The following is a 19,987-nucleotide window of genomic DNA, read 5'->3' as shown; positions in this document are numbered from 1 at the left end:
GCACATACTCACTCACACCAGAGTATACTGCTAGAGCACATGCTCACTCACACCAGAGTATACTGCTAGAGCACATGCTCACTCACACCAGAGTATACTGCTAGAGCACATGCTCACTCACACCAGAGTATACTGCTAGAGCACATACTCACTCACACCAGAGTATACTGCTAGAGCACATGCTCACTCACACCAGAGTATACTGCTAGAGCACATACTCACACCAGAGTATACTGCTAGAGCACATACTCACTCACACCAGAGTATACTGCTAGAGCACATGCTCACTCACACCAGAGTATACTGCTAGAGCACATGCTCACTCACACCAGAGTATACTGCTAGAGCACATACTCACTCACACCAGAGTATACTGCTAGAGCACATACTCACTCACACCAGAGTATACTGCTAGAGCACATACTCACTCACACCAGAGTATACTGCTAGAGCACATACTCACTCACACCAGAGTATACTGCTAGAGCACATGCTCACTCACACCAGAGTATACTGCTAGAGCACATACTCACTCACACCAGAGTATACTGCTAGAGCACATGCTCACTCACACCAGAGTATACTGCTAGAGCACATGCTCACTCACACCAGAGTATACTGCTAGAGCACATGCTCACTCACACCAGAGTATACTGCTAGAGCACATACTCACTCACACCAGAGTATACTGCTAGAGCACATGCTCACTCACACTAGAGTATACTGCTAGAGCACATACTCACTCACACCAGAGTATACTGCTAGAGCACATACTCACTCACACCAGAGTATACTGCTAGAGCACATGCTCACTCACACTAGAGTATACTGCTAGAGCACATGCTCACTCACACCAGAGTATACTGCTAGAGCACATGCTCACTCACACCAGAGTATACTGCTAGAGCACATGCTCACTCACACCAGAGTATACTGCTAGAGCACATGCTCACTCACACCAGAGTATACTGCTAGAGCACATGCTCACTCACACCAGAGTATACTGCTAGAGCACATGCTCACTCACACCAGAGTATACTGCTAGAGCACATGCTCACTCACACCAGAGTATACTGCTAGAGCACATACTCACTCACACCAGAGTATACTGCTAGAGCACATACTCACTCACACCAGAGTATACTGCTAGAGCACATGCTCACTCACACCAGAGTATACTGCTAGAGCACATGCTCACTCACACCAGAGTATACTGCTAGAGCACATACTCACTCACACCAGAGTATACTGCTAGAGCACATGCTCACTCACACCAGAGTATACTGCTAGAGCACATACTCACTCACACTAGAGTATACTGCTAGAGCACATACTCACTCACACCAGAGTATACTGCTAGAGCACATACTCACTCACACCAGAGTATACTGCTAGAGCACATACTCACTCACACCAGAGTATACTGCTAGAGCACATGCTCACTCACACCAGAGTATACTGCTAGAGCACATGCTCACTCACACCAGAGTATACTGCTAGAGCACATACTCACTCACACCAGAGTATACTGCTAGAGCACATGCTCACTCACACCAGAGTATACTGCTAGAGCACATGCTCACTCACACCAGAGTATACTGCTAGAGCACATGCTCACTCACACCAGAGTATACTGCTAGAGCACATGCTCACTCACACCAGAGTATACTGCTAGAGCACATGCTCACTCACACCAGAGTATACTGCTAGAGCACATGCTCACTCACACCAGAGTATACTGCTAGAGCACATACTCACTCACACCAGAGTATACTGCTAGAGCACATACTCACTCACACCAGAGTATACTGCTAGAGCACATACTCACTCACACCAGAGTATACTGCTAGAGCACATGCTCACTCACACCAGAGTATACTGCTAGAGCACATACTCACTCACACCAGAGTATACTGCTAGAGCACATACTCACTCACACTAGAGTATACTGCTAGAGCACATACTCACTCACACCAGAGTATACTGCTAGAGCACATGTTTAGCACAGTTATTGTGAAAGCAACTGCAGGCAAGACCCATCTGCTCAGTAACGCTCTGATCCTAAGAATTATACAGTAACAAGTGAGACAGTCATGCTGTTGTCACACGTATCTTATACAGACCTAGTTTATGTTTTGAGTACAGGCATCCTTCAGTATCTGTGGGGGACTGGTTCCAGGACTGCCATGGATACCAAAATCTGTGGCTACTCAAGTCCCTTAAATAAACTGGCATAGTACCATTGGCCCTCTGTATCTGTGGATGCAGAGGGCCAACTGCGCTTTCTTTTGGGTTGGGGTCATATCTGTGAGTTAATGTGAATACAAATTTTATCTGTTTTATATATTGGTATTCCACACATTTTCAGTGGGGGAGAAAAATTTGCTGCTAAAACCACAGCACTATCAATGTTGCCTATCTTACTTGGGAATAAGAAAGATTCTTGGGAATTAAGCTCCCACCACCAATTTAAAAAATCTATTTTTGAAGGATGCAAAGGTTCTTTTGCATGTAGGTATATGAAAATCTTTTACAAATTTACGGTCTACTGGGCATAGTTAGAATTTGCACCAGCAAATCAACTAGATGCTTGAGCATTAAAAGCATTAATCTTTTAAAAAATCCCATTATAGGGCAAATGGTTTAGTAATAATAAGTTCTAAGGAGAGAAAAAATTAGTGGGTGTGGGGGCAGGAATGTGGGATTAGAGAAAGAATGTGGAAGGAAAAAAACCAAGAAATGCCATCCTCAAAGTGTAAAACGATCAAACTAAGTGATATAGGGGGGAAAGTCCTAGATTAGGATCTGGGGAAAAAACAATGGCAACCACCACTAAGTTTGAGTAAGAGCTCTGCTTTGTACTAGGCTTGGGATGTTGACCCAGTTAATAATCTGTACATCTCAGCTTTCTTACCTGTAATTTCTCACCTTTATTCACCCAGCCTGTTGTAAGGATCAAATGAGATATCCTATTGAAACAGACTTGTATCAGAACAAACCTGTAAGAATAATTGAGCGTGGGGAAGGGGAGAGAAGGTAAATCCTTCTCTTTCGCACTCCCATTGTCACAGACCTGTAAGACAAAGTACAGGCCCTACAAGCTGAATATTATTCAGGACAAAATCTACTAATATTGCTCATTTCTTTACACATTTCCTCCTTTTTTTCTCTTCAGCCTTTAAAAATTAAAATATAGTTAATTTTTATGACCTATATGTTTATTGGAATTTAAGCAGTGACAAGCTGGGACAGCCAGGCTAAAAAATGCTTACTTCTAATAAACTTTAGAAAACTTGTAGTAAAATTTCAAATTATAGTAATAAGATAGAATTATTTACGTCACATTATAGAATTTTAAATTTCTGACTCCTGTGTTTTTAAATTTATTACTTTGTAATCTGCTCATTTGGGGGGCTTCGAACAGCAATATGACACTATGTCACTTACCTAAGAAAGCACTCTGTTGTTTCATAGCACATAACCCCAGAGAACTTTTCTAAAAGGAAAGTCAAGAAATGTATTTAGGGACTTCCCTAGTGGTCCAGTGGTAAAGAATCCACCTTCCAATGCAGGGGACGCGGGTTCGATCCCTGGTCGGGGAACTTAGATCCCACATGCTGCGGGGCAACTAAGCCCGCGTACCACAACTACTGAGCCCACATGCTGCAAACTACAGAGCCCACATGCCTTGGAGCCTGTGCCCCGCAACTAGAGAGAGAAAACTCACACACCACAACTAGAGAGAAACCTACGCGCCACAACGAAGAGCCCAAGCCACAACAAAAAGATCTCGCATGCCTCAACGAAGACCCCACGTGCCGCAACTAAGACCTGATGCAGCCAAAAAAAAAAAAAGAAAGAAAGAAATGTATTTAGCTATTTAGAGATATATAATAGGAAAATAAATACTTCATTCTACACCCAACCCTTTTTGGACAATAGCTCTCATATGTACATTACCCCTGTGGAACATGCACATTCAGACACAGAGACCACACACAGACAGCATAAAACATGGAACATCACAGAAAAGACTGCTTATCAGTCAGCTTTCATCTTTTCATCCAAAGGTTTTCTCTAGCAAGATATGGCTAATGGACTGTTAATAACTGTTAACAGAGTTTGCTCTGTTTTCTGCTTATAATGACAAAGTGAAGGACAACCTACAAGGCTGATATTTCCTACGGGAAATACATGGTCCTAGTTTGGAGACAATTTGACCTCTGGATATTTTCTTCTTACAACAATACTCAGTGAGTGCTGACACTGGGAGTCATGACTGTTTCAGGTAATGCTACTGTTTCACTTAGCCAGGAAAGACTAAGTGGTAATAAACCTTTAAGCAAAAGAATAAAGTAGCCTAATGGATTAGTGAATATCTACTTTACGTATGAATACTCTCCTAGATAATTCTATCTTTGCATTTGGTTTGAAGTATTTGTATGTGAAATTTTTTGTATGGAGGACAAACAACAGTAATATCTATCATTCTGTGAGCATGCACAGGGAAAGTACTGGAAGTAGAAACAAGAGACACAGGCTTACTATAAGTCTTTTACCAAAATTCCCAAACCAGAAATGCCTCTTATCTACTTACAGATGTGTAGTAGATGGGGGTTGAAACTTGGACAAATCTAGGTTGGAGAATGATTCTACTATTTTACATTTCAATGGAATATTATCTTTATACGTATTCCCAAGCCTATGTTTGCAACTACAAAAAAGCACAGGTTTAATTTAGAAGCCACAAAATATTTAGGTAAGTGAAATCTTTTGCTACAAAGCTACTATCTTGAAACTCACTTTTATCATTATTTTTTACCCACTTATTATCATAAAAAAACTAGTTCTCAGATTCTGCACACAGACAGCTTTATGTAAAGTATATAAACATTTGTCCAAATTGATACACAGATTGCATAAATATGGCAATTAAGATTGCATTTACAGATGTGCATGTACAATGTTGTGCAAATTATCACAATATTACAATTTCAAAAATTATTCCAATTGGAATCCAAGTAAAGCAATTAGTGAAAAAATACCCATGCAGAATTTAAATATCTCAGAACAAAGTTTTAAACGTCTTCAGTAAAAGTTCACACATTTAAAATAGTTTTATTCATTTTATTTGTATATGTCAAAATACATTTTTATTTCCAAAATAGTGGGTTTTGCAACTAGTTTCATGCAGAAACAAGGTCTGCTCAATACTACCAATAAAATCAATATAGCACAGTAGCTGTTCAGTTTTAGATACAAAGAATAAATAACCTAAATACAAAACACTAAAATATTAGAAACATGTATTTAATCATTCTTCACAGGCATCCAAACTTCACAAATATAATCCTTAGCATGCCTAACTGTTGTGCAACCAGAACATGTTGCAGTCACTCAAACTGACCAATTATCTGTATATTTTACGTCCACATAAGACCATGGAAATTCTTTATATTCAGACCAACCATTCATACAGTTCAAATATAACCAAAAATAAAATTCCCACAACTATCCTTGTACCTTTAAAAATCAAGAATCCTGAGCTTGGTAGTAAGAGCATAACCTTATATCTTCATAAAACCAATCAAGAAAGAGAGGACTTAAAATCCTGCTTACCAAAACACCCTTTCCCAACCCCAAAGTAATCTAAAATAGGCAGTAGAACACAATGACCTTTTAAAATGAAGGGGGTACAAATTCACATTTAATATAGTATACAATACAATCAATAATACAATTAGCTACTATAAGCTTTACAATGTACAATTTATTCAAATGGCTGAACTGTTCAGTGGTTAAGGAGACAGTTATGTGCCAGATAGAGTACTTTTTGCATGGTTTAATGAAAATATAAAAGCTATTTGTCCAAATAAAAGCCATCTTCACTATGTACTTGGTTTTGCTTTTTTTAAAAAAAGGCCACTGAAATGTATAAAATGGTCTGAACATGATGGTGGTATCAAAGTCTGCCTCTTCACATGGCAATAACAGTGCATTTAACATGAACTCACGTTAAGTCTGCAAATGATTTCATAGCATTACTTTGGCTAGCACAACAGTTATAGACAGCACTCAGATAAATACAGGTATGTGAAATGTGAAGCAATTACCTTATGGAACTTTAATTATGGTTGAATACTATCAAATGAAAACTGCAAATAAAAGTAAAAGCATTATACAGTAGAAAACTTTTGTAAAGATAGGGCTCCACATAAACGTGTTATTTCAAAAGTCTTTATATCACATTGTTAGCAAATTTTGTTTTTAACACTATTATGGAGTAGCCTACTTTGCATTAACAGACATTTGAAATAAGAAAACAGTCAAGCATGCCATGTGGTGGTCTAAAAATCAAAACAATACACTTATTTATATATACAGCATCACTCAGTACCTGCTAAAATGAATGTGAAGATTAAAGAATCTAACATCTTATACTACAATAATAAAAAACAAACAAAAACAAAAAAGTGACCAATGAAGGCAGAAAACAGGACTTAAAAGAATCTAATCTCAACTGACTTTAAAGCATTCATATAAGGAATAAATGCATATTGCACAAACAGTGAAAGCAAATGTTCCACCAAGCAATTCAGTTCCAGGTGGGGGACAACACAGCATTAGCCTAATATATGACAATGATCTCAGAAGAGCAAGTGTTCTTTGCTGTAAATGAGAAAGCTGTGAGACAGGAGAAGAGTCTGCCACATGAAGAGTTAGAAGGAAAAAATACAAACCCAAACGCAGATGTAAAGCAAAAAAAAAAAAATTAAATATCGAAAAACTGGAAACTGTGGCACATCAAAAAATGCTGAATAACTGTCTTCTGTGAGAGCTGAGTTTTTGTTGACACAAAAGTATTTATGTACAACTAAGGCTTACTGGTTAAATATCTGAGGCATATCTGGCCTTGAACACTTTCCTTATATGCTGGAGCTGTAAACAAGTTTTCTCAGTCATAAAAAAAAAAATCTTCTCAGCAGCTGCATTAACATGAAACAATGGTCTTGATACAAGGAAAAAAAAAAAAAAAAAAAAAAAAAACACAAGAAAATTAAACAAAACAAAACTCCTAGATAAGAGGGCATTTGGCAGGATATCCAAAAATGACAGTCTCCAAGGATTCTTCCCAGGCTTCCAGTGACTGTCAATTATGGTCCACTGGGTTACTAATATGTGCAATTCCATTACTTGCTGCTTTTTCTTTTTTTATTTGGAAAGTTTGCTTATAACTCTGATCAAGGCCCCATTTTCATCCTTTAGCCTCTGGTTGTCTGCTTTTAGGTCTGGTAACATCTATGAGAGGAAAAACAGAAGAGAAAGTTTTAATTCAATAAAAAGATAAAATATGATTCTTAATAAATGTTATATTTTTACCACAAGACACATGAACAAGCTTTGTCAGTTATATATATTTCTAGTGACTAAAACATGTATCAGGAAGAACCCCCCCCCCCCATTTGTGAAGCTAATTAGTTTAATAAATGATGAAATGAAAGGTTTATTCTCCCAAAGTTATCAATTGAAATGTACTAAATCACTTGACATTATGAGTCACGAGCACACCATATTAGAGCAGCCAAGGAAAGGAAGCCTATTTTTGTTAGGATAGGCTCTTAAAGGGAATTCCTTTAAGAGTTCCTGTCAGCCTGAATTAAGGCCTTTTGCTTTATTTATGTCAGACCTCAAACCATACTGTTATTCCACAAGAAAACCAGCCTACTTAGGGAAGTTTTGAGGGAATTAGACTTGTTCTAAATTATTAAAATTCCTTAAGTGATTTACCTTGTACTAAGTATAAATGTCTAGTACAATGTCTGATCCAAAATAAGTGCTCAATTAAATGGTAACAAAGCAATTATTACTATCATTAGAATAGTATAAAATAATTTATAAGCCAAAGTAGTAAGTCTGAATTTATAAAAATATCCAAGCATAGAAAAAAATAACTAGTATTTGGAGTAAATAGAAAAACACACCCTTACATCCTGAAAACAAAACTATTTTTTGTTTTACAGACAAACTGAAGGAGGGGGTGGAATTATTATAAGTTAATTGGATTTTCTACTAAGAATGATTTAAATCACATGTGCTCTGCCAGATTTGCTTGGAAATGGAATAGCTTATATTTTAGACATTAAAATATACTTTACAAGATATTTAGGTCTCTTTCCTCAGCTTTCAAAATGTACTAGGTTATCAAATTAGATAAAAATAAAACTACTTGCAAAATTACCTTAAGCAAAATCTTTATGAAGAGTTTAATATTATGTGGAACCAATCAATTCTTACCTGTGCTCAGAATGCATGGATATAAAATACAGTAATCTGAAGTTTATTAGGATAAACTAATAAGTTTATTAGGATACCTCTGTTAATAGATAACTAAGTGAATATTAACGAAGATTAACGAAGATGGTTCTGACTGAAAATGACATTATTTTGAAAAGCAGATAATTCATGTTTAATCTCCGGCTTCAACATATATTAATTATATGTAAAATACATGTTCCATTTTCTTTCTAGTAAAGAATTTTAAACAGCCATATTTTTAAGTGCTAAAATACTCGTAGAGCCAAAATGTGCACTAGCTTTGCAAAAGTGCAGACAAGTCTTTTATCTAAATGCCTCGATCATTCCCTCAGTTTACTGCAGTTTATCAGTCACAATACACAATTAGTGACACTTTCTAACATTCTGAGAAGCCATGCATAATTAAACAGTTATATGATAAGCTCCAGACACAATGGCATTAATTTGTAAAAGTGAGCTCAAGACACGCTTACTAATACAAAAACACCTGCCTGGCTCTACTAAGAAGAAATGATGAAACTATAAATTATAGATTCACAGACTGCAGTTGCCTACAGAACCCTGAGCGCTTGGCTACCACTCTTGTCAAGGCCCTATTCTCAGTCAGCAGTCGCTCATTTAATTCTCTCAGAGTTTGAATTTGCTTTATTTGGTGCAGATTCTGCAGGAATCAGAACATAAAGAAATAGAAAATAAAAAATAAGAAAGTGGAAAAGAGTACAATGGAAACATAAAGAATCACAGATAACAAATGTAAGAAGAAAAAAATTAAGAGTCTTAAAAGAATATTCCATGAAATTTGTAAAAGTAAACAGTGTAGTTCTAAAATTCCTTATCAAACAAAATACACAGGCAAACAAAATCCAAAAACATTTTCTCCAAAGCCATTCAATAATGTTTTAATAAGAAACTAAATAATTCAATAGAAAAACATTTAAATCTTGAAATTCTAATTCTATGGGAATAATTTCCTATGCATTAGTCCATTAATTCATAATGTGATAGATATTTTATGCAAGACAATGTAATAAGAGGCAAGCAATTAACTATGTCATTCTTTTTTTTCCTGAGAAGAATGTACCTTCCAATATTCAAAATGAACTTATTTTCACAGGTGATGCAGAGTTTGATCAACTGTACCTCTGACTGTCCACTACTCTAATGTCCTTTATTTTCAAAAGAGAACATTTTTATAGTGATCCTTCCTCACCAGTTATTCTCCAAGGAACAGAGTATTTGAACTGCAACAAATAAATGATAAAATGATAAATCTTATAGTCATTATTGTCCAATTTATTCTATACCTGAACATCAAAAGTGCCACAAAAACTGATTAACAAAAAGATTTGAGTTTTAAATACTTTTCTAGCTCACCTAAAACCTGGATTTAGGAAGAAAGAGAAGCACAAGATATAGATAACTCACAAACTGTATAAGCGGCTTTAAGAACAATTAATGTAAACATAGTATCTGTAATGGTACTGTAAATTTTGAGTTTATACTGCAGCATGATTTACTTACTTTGAGCTCTTCTTCCATTTCAGATATTCTTCTTTCTAGAGCTCTTCGTTCCTAGATTAATTTAAGGTAATAATGTTAATGATATAATTATTATATTCTTAAATTTTCTTCTAAATTGTGAAATAGTGACACTTTAGAATAAAAAATTAAATCAGGAGCAGTGTAGAAAAAGATGCGATGCCAGTGATGTGTAAAGAGCTTTCCAAAATTTGAGAGAAATAAGTATGAAGATCATTATTTTGTTACTTCCTGTAAGCTCTTTCTTCAAAGCTTTGACTTTCTGGTAAGATGCTACATAACACGTTCAAACTGTTTTTAGTTCACACAAAACTTAGGGATAGAGTAAACCAATACTCAAGACAGAATTGAATAGAAAAGAAAAAAAAAAAAAGAAACTCACACAAAGATGCAATTACTCTACAGTGATAAAAAGCAGAAAAGCAAGAAGCAAACGTGCCTAAAATATCTGTACTTCAAAATTTCAAAAGGATCTAAGAGATGTTCATCTCCTCTACCCACAATGTTAACTAGTCATTATTTGTCCAATTGACTTTATAGCTTTGTATTTAGTTTGATACTCTACGTAGCATTAAGGCAGTGAATCTAATGAAGAAGCAACTGTAGCATTTATTTTAAACTACCTTGTTTCAAAGAGTGATAGGCAAAGGCAACATACAGTATATTACTGCAGTGTACAGTTTTATTCTCCCTTAAATAATAAGCATTCTAGGGTGTTATGCAAAAAGCAAGCAGCAGTAATTAATGTGCTTAAAACTTTGGTTAGGTCATACCGCCCAGAAGATACTGACTCTTGCCGGTCACCTTTCAGATACAAACCATTTAAATTTAGTTTAATCACACTGAAACTATTTCTAAGACATTCTTTCCCAGATTAATAATTAATGTTGATATTTAGTAAAGCAGTACATTTACTGTAAATGTTAACGTTTTTAGAGTATGTGATTTTAAAAAATAGATGAAATCCTACTCATAGTCTTATAAGTACTGTGTTATTCTATTAGCATGTTTAAACATTATTACACAGACAAAAATGTTACTTTTGATAAACAGACCTTTCTCCTATTTAACAATACACCCATGACACATTCATAAAAACCACTGCACTTCTCAAAATACTAGGACATATAATATTATATCTGATCCTCATAACTTTGTGAAATATCAGCAACAGCATTATTTCCTCCAACTGACAGGTAACAACCCCATCATCCTCAATTGTACTATGTGCCTTCAAGATTTTAACTATGTAGTGGTAAAGCAAGACAAGAACACTATACTGAGCTGCCTCACTGCCAAACTGACAACTGTAAAGTTGCAGGAAATTTCTTATATTTAACAAATAAACTTATTACCATTTAAAAATATGGTTAAGAGACAAAAAATGCATACGAAGTGCTTAACTCAGTGCCTGCCTGGTACGTAAGAGTGCTGAATAAAAGTTAGCAGTTATTATTAATACTATGATTACCAATGTCTGTTAAACTGAAAGTAGATTAGCTACTTCATAATTTATCTGCATTTGACAGGCAGAAAGAGGAGGTCAGGTGAGAATGTCAGAATATGAACATGTATATATTGTAAGTGTATAAGCCTAGATAAAAAAAAAAAGATAGACATTAAACTGTCACTTATCTCTACATGATAGGGAGATTTTATTTTCATCTTGTGTTAAAATTTTTGTAATAAATACATTACTTTCACAAAAATAAAATATTCTTAAAAATGTGACTATCTCAAAAATAAATAATATTTTGATTAAGTATATGGTTATCTATGTCTTTCATCTCAACTATTAGTATGGATAAAAGAGAACTGAAAACATTTCTTTACTGTTTCGCATATCTTGGATATAAAATTCAGTAAGTTATATTGTGATATAATAATCAACATTAAATTTAATAAAATAAGTGATTCCAAATTTTTAGCAATTATAAGTTAGACCAATAGTTTTTTAAATGGCCCAGAACAATGATTTTTAAAACCTCATGAAATCATAATAAAACTAGGAGTTATTATACGTTACAATTTAGTAAATGACATAGACATTAACTATTATGTTTATATATTCGGTATTTTTATCATTTCTCTCCTCTTTTGGGGTCAACGAGGTAAATTTTTAAAATGGAATGGAAGAAAATATTCTCATATCAAGTGCTCTTGACTATTTATTCTTTGATCTAGAGATCAGAGTTCCACAGTATGTAATTTCTTCTCTGGCTGAAACCTTGAAAATCTAGCCACTGCTCAGCTGTACTACAGGTACTCTTTGAGTTAATTTTTCCATTAACTTTTGATCATTTATAGATCTTCAACTGCTCAGACTAAACTTGTGGAGTTTTTCTTACGCCCACTGTCAAATCCCTGGGCAATAATAATAATAAAAGGAGAAAAATACAAGTGAATATATCATGGCCAGATAAAAAATTGTAGAAAGACATAAAATGGTAAAAGGATTTACTTGTAATCTTTTTTTTGTTTGTTTTAGAAGAGCCTACTTAAGTTAAATATTTAAACTCAAAATTAAATAAAATATTGTTAAATTAACTTTAAAAAGAATTTGAAAATTTGGTCCCCAGATCTTTAAAAACTTTAAGAATGGAAGTATTTTAATTTTGTAAAGAATTAAACTAAATGTATATATGATTAAAGTGTTTTAAGTATATCACCACAGAAAATCAAAGAGAGATAAATGGCATTTAAAAAATATCAGATTCACTATCACAATGTGTACATTTCAGAATTAAGGCAAGATATGTTTTTTTGTACATTAAAAGAATAACATGGTAAATTAAATTTAACAAGGTAATTTCACCCCATAAGACTCTATAAAGAAAAGCTAGAAAACATTCATAATCAAATTACTGAATATTAATTTAAACTAATTAAAACTACCATCCATAAAAACAAAATTAAAGAAAACCAAAAAACCTACCATTGCTTATATAAAAAACAAAGGGGGAAAATGATTACTTATTCAGTAAGATGGACACTTACCCTTTTTTCCATTTCCAATAGTGACCTATCAGCAAATCTTTCTTGTCTCTGCAAGGAAGTAAGAAATATAAAAGAGATGTAACTGCAATAAAGGTGGGGAAAGGGAGAGGACCACAGTAACTCTCCTCTACTGGTATTCAAAGAAATCACACTATTCAGGAGTAATACACAGGTGTAAGCAAAGAACAGAGAAAACAGGATTTCTACTGAAATAATAAAGAGTTAGAGGAATGCTTAGGAATACAATGGTCTCCACAGTTCTCATCGTTTATGTATCGTTTTTCCTCGGGTCTTTACAGTTGAGCCGAGAGTAAGGATGGGTGAGTACTATGGAACAAAGCCAAAAATATCCTAGTTTTCCCTCCGATGTTCAAGCTCTCTCTTTTCCTACACCAGGAAGAGTGGCTAACCTTAGTGCTCAGATTCCACGACCTTGACTGAAATGTACTTTGGACCAGGTTGTGTGACTGTATCCATGCAGTCAGACCAGTAAACTGGCCTTTTTGTCCTCTCTCACAGCTACCTTAGTCTTGGCTCACTCCTTCTCTAGAGTTTTTTTTCCCAATCATCCATGTTCCACAATTGGTAAGAAGGTTCATATCCACTGTCACTTATAAGAAATCCCAGCCATAGAGCTTTTCTTCTGGTAAGCTCAGGTCTCATTTTTTTCTGCTTCTTGTACTATGCAATCAACTAAAGTTGATAAATACTGAGATCTGGGGGATGAAAAGGACCCTTGGGGTTTTAAGCCACATGCTGCACTCAATACCAGAGAGCTGTGCATATGGGTATTGAGCATAGGACCAGTTAAAAAACAAGTGCTTAGTTCTCACATTGACCTCTGTTCATACATCTCCCTTGGGATTCCTGGTCTATTTGCTGAAAATGAATTCATCAAAAGGCTCATTCCCCAGAAGCCAATCTGCTGAATAACCAATTTAAAAAATTTACCAAACATGGTTTTGACAAATACTTAATAAGAATGCTCTGCTATGATCATTAACCACAAAATATACTTTAAAAAACTCTCTCTACATACACATATATGGTTCATCACTGATTAAGCACAACTTCACTGTTTACTTTGGTGATTTAAAAAACATTTCTTGGGACTTCCCTGGTGGCGCAGTGGTTAAGAATCTGCCTGCCAATGCAGGGGACACGGGTTCAAGCCCTGGTCCGGGAAGGTACCACATGCCGTGCAGCAACTAAGCCCGAGTACCACAGCTACTGAGCCCACATGCCACAACTACTGAAGCCCTCGCACCTAGAGCCCGTGCTCCACAACAAGAGAAGCCACTGTAGTGAGAAGCCCGCGTACTGCAATGAAGAGTAGCCCCCGCTTGCCACAACTAGAGAAAGCCCGCGCGCAGCAACAAAGACCCAAAGCAGCCAAAAATAAATAAATAAACAAATTTATAAATAAATAATAAATAAATAAAATAAAAACCATTTCTTTAGGGGACTTCCCTGGTGGCGCAGAGGTTAAGAATCCACCTGCCAATGCAGGGGACATGGGTTCGATCCCTGGTCTGGGAAGATCCCACATGCCACAGAGCAACTAAGCCTGTGCACCACAACTACTGAAGCCCGTGCACCTAGAGCCCATGCTCTGCAACAAGAGAAGCCACCGCAATGAGAAACCCGTGCACCACAACGAAGAGTAGCCTCTGCAACTAGAGAAAGCCCGTGTGCAGCAACGAAGACTCAACTCAGCCAAAAGTAAATAAATTAATTAAATAAATTAACAAAACAAAACAAACATTTCTTTATATAATTTTCTCTTCTGTTAACCCTTTCAACATTCATATTTTTGTATCATCAGGGCTTGAAAGCCAAGTTACTTTTTGACCCTTTTTTGCACAATTTCTTTTTTAACGTTATAGTATATAAATAAAGATCTAAATCATGGCCATCTAACTTGTTTTATTTATTTTAATTTTTTTTTTTTTGGCCACACTGCACAGGTTGCAGGATCTTAGTTCCCCAACCAGGAATTGAACCCGTGCCCTCAGCAATGAAAGCACGGAGCCCTAACCACTGGACTGCCAGGGAATTCCTAATATGTTGTTTTAAATGATTTTGTTTTTTGTGCTTACTCTTTCTGGAAAAATAGAAGTTAATGTATTCCCATTGCTTACTGTTAGAAATCAAATTCAGAATTTCAAATAAGATGAGACTTTCAGGGATTTTCCTGGTGGCGCAGGGGTTAAGAATCCACCTGCAAGGCAGGGGACACAGGTTCGAGCCCTGGTCTGGGAAGATCCCACATGCTGCGGAGCAACTAAGCCCGTGCGCCACAACTACTGAGCCCGCATGCCACAGCTACTGAAGCCCACGACCTAGAGCCCGCGCTCTGCAACAAGAGACGCCCCCACTCACCGCAACTAGAGAAAGCCTGTGAGCAGCAACGAAGACCCAACGCAGCCAAAAATAAATAAATAAATTTTTAAAAAGATGAGACTTTCAGCTAATTCTGATATACTTTTGATGTTTTTATTTTATTTTTAATTAATTAATTAATTAATTTTATTTACTGTTTTTCTTTTTGGCTGCGTTGGGTCTTCAGTGCTGCTCGCGGGCTTTCTCTAGTTGAGGCGAGCGAGGGCTACTCTTCATTGCGGTGCGCGGGCTTCTCATCACGGTGGCTTCTCTTGTTGCGGAGCACGGGCTCTAGGTGGGCATGCAGGCTCAGTAGTTGTGGCTCATGGGCTTAGTTGTTCTGCAGCATGTGGGATCTTCCCAGACCAGGGCTCAAACCCGTGTCCCCTGCATTGGCAGGTGGATTCTTAACCACTGCGCCACCAAGGAAGCCCAACTTTAGTTAATATTTTTGGTAAATATTCTAGTTAAAGCTGTTAAAATAACAATCGGTAAACCTGGTGAATTGACATTTGACAAAATAATTATTCATCAACTGGTTTCTGGTAAATTAACCTATTTCCCTCCCTTGGAGACTGTACAGGAAGTAGGGTGGCTGGGTTAAGGCAGGATTCAAGGATTCTAGAGTCCTTGGCTAAATACTATCACATAGACCTAAACTTCAACTTTAATTCTTTTGGCTGCGCTGCGCCTTTTGCACGATCTTAGTGGATCTTAGTTCCCCAACCAGGGATTGAATCCGGGCCCACGGCAGTGAAAGCACGGAGGCCTAACCACTGGACCACCAGGGAATTCCCAAGATTAATTCCTAATAGGATGATCGTTCCCTTGGAAAAATTCCACGTGACTATCAAAACTGCCACTACTATGTATATTCATGAACAGTTACAAAAGAAATGTTAAAAAAAAAAAAAAACATCAGGTGGAAAGATTCACAGTAGACTTAAATGCTCAGGATAAGTAACTCTAAAATTGAACAAAAAGTTTAATGTCCTATCAGTTTTACTTTTACATATATCCCTAAATTTTTGAAATGACATTTACATAGTGTAAGATACTAACTTTGAATATTTACTCAATATCTCATACTCTAATTACCCCTCCTATTATTAATTCAGTATACTGGGCATGATACTTAGAATGCCTGCTAAGGCAGAAGCTGTCATACTCTTTAATGCAGTGACTTATTTCTCTGGCCACAGTCAATGGGATCAGAAATTGGTACCTGACCCAAAGGAAGCTTGCAATAGTTGTCCAGTGTCCTATGAAATGGTCATTAATAGGTCCATGGGCACTAACAGGACTGCTTCACGTTGATGATAACTGGCTAATTCTATCAGTTCCCCTCTCTTCTAGAGTTTGAATGAGAAACATATAGGAAGAATTAGATGACAAGAGAGTAGGCAGAAAAGCAGAGAAACATAGAGATGGCAGTAAGCAGTGGAAACACAGATTAGCTGAGTCACCATAAGACAGAATACTACAGTAGGGAGCAGTGGACATTTTTATTTAGAAAATATTATGACCAAATCCCTAGAGCTGAAACTATTTTCAGGGAACTAGCTATGATATTTTGCAGCGGCTCACTAAGCTCCTAATGCAACCTGAAGAATGATGACATTCCAGTTTACCATGAAGCCTAAGTGTAAGACGGCAAGTTTAAACTTGTGTGACAGTCCAAGTTTTTATGACACCTCACTATGAAACGTGTTCTTGTTCTGCTGTACTTCACTGTGTATCTTCATAGTAAACCCTCATTACCTGATGGAATCTGAGTCTTCATAACCTCACAAGGTTAGCGTGATACCTGCAATTTTAGCACAATCTCCACTGTACATAGACAATTGCTTCACAATGTAATAGTGGTTAACAACAAAAAGGGACCTGGTAATAAGTGTAAGTTCAACATAGAGAAGTAATTTTAAAAATTATGAGAAAGATGAGTATAAAAGAATGGTCACAGAAAGTATGCAGTCTCATTTATAGAACTGAAGATGCCATTTTAGATCAGTGTTTTCAAACTGGATTCTAAAAGTTTAGTGCAGAAATGTGTTTATGCTAGAAAGTCTTATGTTAAAATTAAACAAGTTTGTTTCCTTAAAAATTACAGGACTTGTTAGAGCCTTTAACATATAAATAAACCCTGCAAAATCTCCAAGATATAGAATATATAGTATTTCTCAGTTTCTTGGATCACAAAGCTCTTTCCTCTTCTTTTTTTGGTTTTGAAGGGGGGCAAGAGAAGGAAGAGGGAATGTGCCAGAACTATCTCCCAGAACTAGTGTTTTATGAAAAAAGAGCTTGGGAAACAATTCTTAGATCATACACATCCTAGATCATATGTACAAGGCTGTGAGTTCTGCTTGGCTATCCTAGTTTTCTTGTCTAAAATTATCTCTGCTAGGTTGTTGCACAGAAGGAAGGTTAAAGGAGTTATGACTAAAATTATCTTCTTCCAGAATTATTATGTCAAATCAGGTTTTTTTGATTAAACAGGAAACATTCATAATGAATAAAAATTATTATACAAAATTTTATGGCTTTAAGAAGATTCTGTATAGATACTTTGCCTTGCTACATTTGGTATGCTGGAAATAAGCATTTAAAATCCTTCATGTACCACAACATAGGTATTAAAAGGCTTAAAAATACTTTGACTTTCTACCGTAAGGCTATATATGTCCATATTTTAAATTTACTTTAGAAGAAAGTAAATTATTGGTAAACTGTATTATCTTGATTCTGTCCTATTAATAAATAAGCTATTATCAATAACCAAACTTATATCTAGAACACAAGAGAACATTTCAATGCAATTTTTAGATAGAATAAATCACAGCCATTACCTTTAGAGTAACAAAGAGAAAAAGGTACAAACCTGGGTGGCCTTTTCCAATTGTAATTTAAGATCTGTCAGTTCCATATTTGTATCATGTAGCTGTGCTTTGAGCTTTTCATTTTCAGCTAGAATTTGTTCATAAAGCTACACAAATTAGGGGAGAAGAACAAATTACTTTTCTGCTTTTTTACTATTTTAAGAAGATTTCCCATTGATTACTTTACAATATTAAAACAGAAAGATTAATGTAACATATGAACTATTAAGAAAAGCATTAAAAAATATTTTAATGCTTTGTGGTCTCAAGGCAGAAATTTTTGGTTATTCAGGTGTATTTGTCCCACATAAACTCTTTAAAAACTAGTTCTGGTATTTAAAATTTATTACTTCACTGAAAATCCTGACTTTTCAGTCTCCATTAAAAAAATTCAGTTATCTGATAAAGAGGGACCACACAGCTGCACAGTGACCACAGCTGGAGTTAAGGAGCATTATGATTTTTATTTGGGGTCTGTGAGCTTTTCTGCCTATCATTCACTCTTTAATTCCTTATACTGAGATGGGAGTATCAGTTGCATTTATCATTATACTTGTATTATTTTTACTAAAGGTGAAAGGAAAGTGAAATATTTCTTGAACACTTTCATAGCACTTGAATCTACTACTTCTTTTTTCCTCATCTCTACTACTACAACCATAGATGTCTACAATCATCTCTTACCTAGACATTTCTATTATTAGAATTGTTCTCCTGACCTCTCTTTAATCTGTTTTATACAAAGCAGCAAGAGTTAAATTTTCAAAATGACAATCTAATAATTTTCATAGGCCAACCATTCCATTAACCTCCATACATTAAAAACCCTTGAATGGCTTCCCAATGTTCTCAGTATAAGGAAATCCTTAAAACAGCCTGTAAGGCACTGATGGTTTGGTCCCAGCCTACACATCTGTAGGTGCAAACTCACACCACCATCCCCTTCGCTCTACTAGCCATACTGAAAATATAATTACTTCAATACATCATGTACCCTCCCACCACCAGGCTGGTCTGTGTGCTTGCCCTTCTCTCCATCTGGAACACTTTTTTCTCCCATTTTTGCCAGTTAACTACTAATTGTCCTTCTGTTCTTGGCTGAAGTGTTACTTCCTTAGGAAATCTATCCTCAGGCCCTGTCACTTTCTTTTGTTACACACTTTTATAAAACTGTTTCTTTACTTCAGGATAATGGTTTCAATTTAAAAATTATCCATTGATTTGTATCATTATATGATAAGGTCTGTCTGGAAGATGCTCATAAGAGCAGGGACAGGATCTCCATCTCCACTGCCCATGAGCAGAACTTCACTACTAATTTAAGCACAATTCAGTGTTCAGTTCTTTAATGAACGAATGAATCTTATTCCTAACATAAACTGACCCCCTACCTTCCTTTGCTTGTTGATTTGGCTTGTAAGAAAGTGGGTGATTCAAATAGCCGCCAAATACCTGGGGACATGTACAAATACCACACACCTTTTTCCTCCACAACAAACTTCATTAGGTTTATTCAAAGCTTACAATATGAAGAATCATGATCTTCAGAATTCTAGATTATTTTGTTGCCAGGACTTATTTCTTAATTAGTTCCATCCTTAATCCTTAACAGCACTTGAACTATCACAAGTTTTTCGGTTACCTAGGAAATACTATATTGTCCTGGGAAAAGCTATATTCTTTGTTTGGCTGCTTCCTATTAACAAATAAAGAAAAGATTTCACACGCACACACAACACCCTCCCCCTACCCCAAATCTACTCAGTGCCCCCTTTCAGCTCAACCACAGTATTACAGTACTGGCCTGAGAGACTTAAATGTGCAGGAAGTCCTGGGTACTTTCCCTTTTCCTTCAAATAAACAAACAGCTTTTTATA

At 36.0% G+C, this 19,987-nt stretch overlaps 1 protein-coding gene across 2 annotated transcripts in view; it reads right to left on the bottom strand.

The window, feature by feature from the left end:
• Window positions 1-5,055: 5,055 nt before the first annotated feature.
• PPP1R12A (protein phosphatase 1 regulatory subunit 12A) overlaps window positions 5,056-19,987 on the bottom strand; it is a 149,701-nt gene continuing 134,769 nt past the window's right edge. For both annotated transcript variants that reach the window (XM_061204151.1, XM_061204152.1), the window contains 4 exons: window positions 18,113-18,217; window positions 12,853-12,900; window positions 9,838-9,888; window positions 5,056-7,299 (listed from right to left, as the gene is read on the bottom strand). In XM_061204151.1, coding sequence (XP_061060134.1) covers window positions 7,213-7,299; window positions 9,838-9,888; window positions 12,853-12,900; window positions 18,113-18,217 — 291 coding nt within the window. In that variant the 3' untranslated portion in view covers window positions 5,056-7,212. The remainder of the gene's footprint in view (window positions 7,300-9,837; window positions 9,889-12,852; window positions 12,901-18,112; window positions 18,218-19,987) is intronic.

This window comes from Eubalaena glacialis, chromosome 11 (genome assembly GCF_028564815.1).
Source record: "Eubalaena glacialis isolate mEubGla1 chromosome 11, mEubGla1.1.hap2.+ XY, whole genome shotgun sequence".
Classification (NCBI taxonomy): domain Eukaryota; kingdom Metazoa; phylum Chordata; class Mammalia; order Artiodactyla; family Balaenidae; genus Eubalaena; species Eubalaena glacialis.
The sequence above is the reverse complement of the archived record's forward strand: the minus strand, read 5'-3'. Positions and strand labels throughout refer to the sequence as shown.